Consider the following 6,998-nt stretch of genomic DNA (forward strand, 5'->3'; position numbering starts at 1 on the left):
CAATGAAGAAGTTTTTATTGAATTTCTTAAAGTTTTCTTCTAGATTTTTAAAATGTTAAATAAATGTAATGGATATTTACCCCGGATATTTATATTATTATAAATGGATATTTATATTAAACTTTTACAGCTTACAGCTTATCTAGGAGTGATTAGATTTTTAACCAAAGAAAGTGAGAGTAACAATAAAAGAAAAAATGATTATAATATCCATTTTGTCCATAGGAGTAACTATATATTGTATTTTTAACAGATGATTTCATCTATTTTTACAATTAATCTATTATTTAGCGGCTTGGTGGTCACTGGTTGAGTACAAAATCGATTTTCTATATTAACTGACTCTGCACAAAAGACAGGAATAAACTTTTTAACATCCTCTTTGAAAATGAAGCTTGGGATTTCAAGAAAGTCTAAGAGTTCAAAATTAATCTACAACTCTTGATGTATCTTAGTAAAGTGTGTTTAACAAATATACATCTTAATATTCCATTATCTTCAAGACTATTTTAGATCTAAATTAGTGAGAACTATAGCTTTTTAACTTATCTGGCCATAGAATTATCAATTCATATTAAATCTAACGAGTCACTGAAAGGTCAGGAGATATGCAATCTTAAGTTTCAAAAATAGATTTTCTGAATAATTTGAAATTATTTATTAAAAACAATTTTATCATTTCAAATGTGCCAGGTCTTTCTTTATTTCGTAGTCCAGGATCATTAATATGATGGAAGATATTAATTTAAAATCAGTTACGTTTCTGATATGATATTATGTATGACAATCATACGATAATTTTCAGAAACTTAGAGATATTTCATTTGTACCCCATAGGGAAATGGATGCGGTATGACCAAGAATCACATAAATCTGTCTTGAACGATTATATTAACATTTATAAGAATATTGTTTTTATTTTAGTATTTAATGTTGTTTTTTTATACACTATATATTTATTTATTGAATATTAAGTTATTGACATGTGATGTCCCAAAATGTTTTAATTAAATTTAATTAGTTTAACTGTTTTAATTAAACCTTCTACCGTATTATATTAATATTCCTATGAGATAGTGTTTCAAAATAAAGTTAATATTTTATAGTACAATTACATATTACAAACACACAAACAATATCTGCCAAATATTTGAATCAGTATAGCTTCCTCACTATTCGCTACTGAAGACCATACTACCAAGTAACATGTTTTAGTATCATGCTGAAAATGAAATAAAAATGGTTGCTAATAAATTTGGTTCCGTGGGTCAGTCATTGCCAAATTTCTGTTCGGACATAATCGATAGTGTACGTGTTGCTAAGAAGAGGGTCAAAGATAGATTTCATCACGTTATATCCTCTAATTTCGTTTGTACAAACGCTATTTTCTAGACACACCCATATTTCAAAAGCAGCTGGTCTGATTTGGGGATTATTGTAAAAATGATCTAGCATCAATTTTATCAAATACATAGCTTATAAGCGAACACTGCTACCGCGTAAGTGAATGTATCTTTCTTGACTCTTCCATATTTTGAGGACGACTAGTTCGATTTTGTTAAACGTCGTAAGAAAGCTATAAATTGGTTAAGCAAGTTATGAATGGTCTAATATAAATTTTATCCATTACTTTCACTTAATCATGTAGAAAGGTAAATATGTCAATATTTTTACAATTAATACTGTATAAAAAAATGTTTTAATTATTTATTTATTTTATTTTTACGGACATGGTTAGAAACATTAAAAAGGTGATAAAATTATTTTATTCTTCTATATCAGTTTGAGTCATTCGACTGCCTTCGGCTTAGTACGAATGAAATGACCGTATCTAGTAGAAGCGGTCCGATGTTTTTCATTTGTTAGGGATCGGTTGTAAACATTAATTCTCGGATGGACTGGCAGTACTCGGACGGACGGACGAATTTCCTGACGGAATCTAATCGAATCGATTAATGAACAACTTCTAAGAACTAATCCGAGAAATTCTTGACATTTTTTTCAAAATCAGATTGATTGTACAGTTCAAAATACTCTCTTATCAGACATCGGATTTAGAGGCCGTGGCTACTCATTTTTCCATTTACAGACTCGCAGAAATTCTATAAACTATGTCCTTGGAACAGCAATGGGGACAAATTGGTTTCCTTCATATTAGAAAAAGCTTAGCTCATTACATTTGTTTAAGTTTCGTTTCTTTTTAGGTTAATTTTTCTATCTGCTTTCCAAATGATTTTCAATTTTATTAGTTATTCATTTATTTTTTTAACTTAAGTAATTTAGTATTTTGAATTTGATACATAAATTCAGGGGATATAAGTGTAGTCCGTGTGTATAAATACATTGCTGAGGTGACAAGTGCACAACGATATTGAAGGCAGTGGCCTGTATAACCGCGGATAAGGCAGTGGGTGAGTATTTAGGAGGCACTGGAGCGATCTACTTAGGAGGCATTGGCGCAGGGTTAGATGCACTGACGCTTCGCCAGGATTGTTTTTTTTTTCAGCCAATTTAGTGTTGGATCTGGCTGGTTTTTTTTATTTTTCTCACCGACCAGCCGGCAGCAGTCACTGATTCACTGACGCTTGAGTCAAGTTTGTGTTGGAGCTAGATTGTTTCTGAACTCTTTCACCGACTCGCCGGCAGTCATTCTCACCACTGTGCAGTCAACGTTTGTTGGAGTTGTCGGGTTACCTGGTGGTCTTTCTCACCAACTCCCGGCAGTCATTCCGACTCTACACTCTTATTATTATTATTATTATCGATATGCGCATTTAGACCCCCCGACCATCTGTGAGTGACTATTTTTCTTTTTCTTATCTTTCATCGAGCTTCATATTTTTTTGTTTGCGCATAATTAACTCAAGTTAACTAAATAATTTAAATTAACTTATTATTTTTTGTGTATAGATAATTTTTTTTTTGTACATATGTATCTAAATAATTATTTAAGCAGCAAAGCCATTCTGTGCCCTTGGCGAGTTTGAAAAATCTGCGCCCTCCAATGCCGAAGGATCTTAACAAGTTTTTAGAATTTCCGTAAAAGTGCTTAATGTTTTAATATAAAACACTGGTATTATCAAACACAAGCTAAACCTCAATTTGAAAATGGTTAATTTACAAAATGAAAATGGTTCCATGGTTAGTTTTGCGCCCTAGGTGGGAGTAGTACCACTTAGCTACGGCCCTGGTCCCATTGTGCGTCCTTCCACGCAAAGTAGAAGAAAAATTACAATTTGTGTTTGTACGAGAGAGCAAGTGATGTTAAAATATGTAAATGCTAAATACAACTGAAACAATAATCTAAAAAAATATTTGACCAAATAATATATTATAATTTCATTGTTTTTCAACAGTACCATATTCCATGACTCGGTTAAAAAAAAATTGTAATAAGCCTTTAGCTGTAAAAAAGGTACTCTAAAAATTTCTGCAAAATACGTAGGCCAGTATAGCTCCCAAATCATTTATTTATTCTGGAGATATTTAATTACTTCTAATTTGATGTTTGAAAATAAATTTAAGTATTTTTATTTCTGATAAATTTTATTGGAAATCTAATGTTTATCACTTTTATGATATTACTTAGACGGGAAACCTAACGTTTATCACTTTCATGATAATACTTAGACAGGAAACCTAAATTTATCACTTTCATGATAATAATTAGACAGGAAACCTAAAGCTTATCACTTTTATGATATTACTTAGATGGGAAACCTAAATTTTATCACTTTAATATTACTTAGACGGAAAACCTAAAGTTAATCACTTTAATATTAATTAGACGGAAAATATGATCCCTTAATGCTCCACATTTTGACAAAAAATTAGAAAAATTGACAATATTTTATAATTGTAGGTATTGAACTTTGAACATTCAATCAAGGTGAAAGCGAGACAATTGATGGGTATCTCATTCGCCTGTCCTTACTCACCAGTACCTTTGGTTACAAAACAATAGGGATGGAGTTGTGTTAGGTATTGTTGATTATGCGACTAATGCAAATGAAAAGAATATAGGGGACAAATGCAGTGGAAGCATTTGCCAAGAGGATGGATACAAATTCATAGATGTAAATACATCATTGGATGCATTATTTTTGACATACATAAGCAGCAAAGTTGAGACATGTGTATCATCACGCAGATATCATGGATATCATTTAAATGGTAAATGCCCCGTGGAAAAACAGTTATGAAAGGTCAGCAAATTCTTCCATTACCATGGGAAAGATGGTATAGATTAATCTAAATGCCTTCAATGCCCTCCCGAACTATAAGGTGAAAAGCATGCCGATTTTTACTGCAATACTTCAGAGTTCAGAAATTATAATTACCTAATGTACAAACAAAATCCTTGACCACCAATTCCTTCCTCAGCACAGTCCGGTTTCTTGTCTATCTTCTATATCACAGTCTAACGTGAAATCCATATACTAGGCTTAAAAGGCGACAATATAAAAAATTGTATGGACTGCTAAATAGAAAATCACAGCTTTCAGTAGACAAAAGATTACTGATTTATATACAATAATAAAACCTATTTGGACTTATGGTCTAAAACTGTAGGGCACAGCTCTGACATCAAACGCATTCAATACTTTCATGCCAAAGTCCTTTTAACAATAGTCAATGCTTCTTACTAAGTAAGCAACAATATCCTAGATAATGACATTAATATTCCATTTGTATCAGACCTTATTAAATCAAAATTCACAAAATTGCCTGAGAAACTCACTCCTCATCATTATCTTCTAATACAATCCCTATTCAGCCTTACCCATCCCTACAATCCTCTCTGAAGGTTGAAACGGCAGTGGCAGGGAAATAATTATATTGGTGTTCTGGTAAAATCAAGATTCTCCACTCAAGTCCTGAGCGTCTGTGGCTAGCGCCCTCACTCATCCTCCACTGGCTTTTAATACCAATGATGCAGTTGAGAGAGAAACACCGGGATCTCCCGAGTTCTGCTATTTCTTCCATAAGTTTAGAGGGGTTTAGAGCTCAATTCGGGGTTCCCCAGACTGAATGTGAATATCGTAAATAGGAATGATTAAATTCAAGAGGTTATTTTACTTTTATATTTAAGTTTAATTTTGTTTTGTTTTTTATTATATTTTTTATTTTGCTTTTTTTCTACTATTGTTTATTTTGTTATCATTTAATTTATGTGTTTGTATATATGGTGTGAATGAGTTATATGATCCCTAATATCATTGTCTATAAATATGACAAAATATATTTTTAAAAAAACATATTTTATGTGTATTTAAAAACTATATCTGGTTAGAATAGGAAAGTCAAGTTTTGTTTCGTGAGACCGCCATTCTAAACCATGTTGGGAAGACTTGTTGAGAATTTGTAATATTTATTAGGTTTTGTTAATTAAAAAAAAAAAGTAAATGTATTTTACTTCTTTATTCCATAAATATTCCACTTTTTCAACATAACATTTGAATATTTGCTACCTTAATAATGTCATAAAGTAAAAAAGTGTCTTCACAAGCGTTTTGCTTTACACGTTGACTGCACAATCTTTCAAATAAGAGAGAAATAATTATATTAAATCACTTTATATATCTAGATGTATTTATTTGTCAAGAAAACCTTGATGTTCAGAAAATAGAAAAAAGTAAGTGTTAATTATTTTGCAAATAAAATCAAAGAATAGTATAAAAAATTAATTGTGGCAGTCTTGGGACAGGCCGACAGAAGTGAAACTTCATGAAATGAAATAATATATTAAAATTTTATTAATTATCGTGGGTTCTCTCTTACAACTTAAAGCAGAAAATATTGGGGCCGTCGGTAGTTCAGGTGGTCAGATGATGCAGGTTTTAGCAGCCTGAGAACTGCTGGCGGCGCAAGTTCGAATCAGTTCGGCTTGGGGATAGAGTTATCATTTCGTTGAGCCACCACGGAATGAAAATTTTCACCGCTCACTATGGTTAGAATTTGTTGGTCAGCTCTGGATAACCCCCTGTATGTCAGAAATGATCAGGAAGCGGGTCATTTAAAAAAAGGCAGACAATAAGGCCGTCCATAGCTTAGGTGGTCTAGGCACAGGTCTTAGGAACCTGAGAATCAGTTTGGCATAGGGGTAGACTTTTTTCCTTGTGTGGAGCCAACACGAAATTAAAATCTTGACCCTCCACCAAGGTGGGTGTCATGGATAATGACAGCGACGGAGGTCTACTGCTCATGCTTTTTTTTTTTGTTTAAGTTGCATTTTAATTAATTGTGTTCATTATTCCGTTCTAACTTATCAACGGAAATGAAGTCTATGTATATTATTAAACAATCATATCCCTAGAGCTAATGATTTTATTGATTTGACGATGAGGATTTCATATGAACGATGAGCCGTAGTAATCAATAAGTTTGTGAATGAATGACAAAAGTTATTTTAAATACTAAGATATAATAGTTATATTTTGAAAACATCTAGTGTAGATTGCTATGTAACCTTAAAGTTAAAAGCGTGGGTGAGAAGTATATCGAACTAAATAGGAAACTAAACATAGGAAATAATAACTAAATGCATGCTTATGGTTTTATAAGTTAATAAAAACAAAGATTTTATGACATGAAGGACGTCGTAAAATAATTCGTAATTGGCTCACCTAACACATTGAAGATAGAGACACCCATCATGACTGACTTACCAGAGACAACTGGTTGGTGTCTCATTCATCAGAGCAGTTTGTAGCAGCGTTATTCCCCCCACCTAATGTTCTGGTGAAACTTGTTTTCCTCTAGCATATTCCGAGAAGAATCCGTCCTTGAGGATCTATTACTTCCCCTCAAGGGCTTATTTAGCATGTTTTGGACCGGTTCTTCCTTATCTCCTGCAGAACTATTGAATTGGGAATATCCAATACAGTAGGAGGAATAGTCGAAGGAACTTTCTGAGAAGGATGAATGTGATGAAGATTGCAAAAATCATCTTCAGTTTCTGATAAATTAATTGAATGAACTTGAATACCATTAAAAAA

At 32.3% G+C, this 6,998-nt stretch overlaps 1 protein-coding gene across 1 annotated transcript in view; it reads right to left on the bottom strand.

The window, feature by feature from the left end:
- The window catches only part of LOC136797013 (ipis-1-like), a 31,004-nt gene extending 24,236 nt beyond the window's left edge, over positions 1-6,768 (bottom strand). Inside the window, exon 1 of the mRNA XM_067052400.1 lies at positions 6,627-6,768. Coding sequence (XP_066908501.1) covers positions 6,627-6,693 — 67 coding nt within the window. The 5' untranslated portion in view covers positions 6,694-6,768. The remainder of the gene's footprint in view (positions 1-6,626) is intronic.
- Between the last annotated feature and the right edge of the window lie 230 nt (positions 6,769-6,998).

This window comes from Halyomorpha halys, unplaced genomic scaffold (genome assembly GCF_000696795.3).
Source record: "Halyomorpha halys isolate HHAL.00 unplaced genomic scaffold, Hhal_1.1 Scaffold41.1, whole genome shotgun sequence".
Classification (NCBI taxonomy): Eukaryota; Metazoa; Arthropoda; class Insecta; order Hemiptera; family Pentatomidae; genus Halyomorpha; species Halyomorpha halys.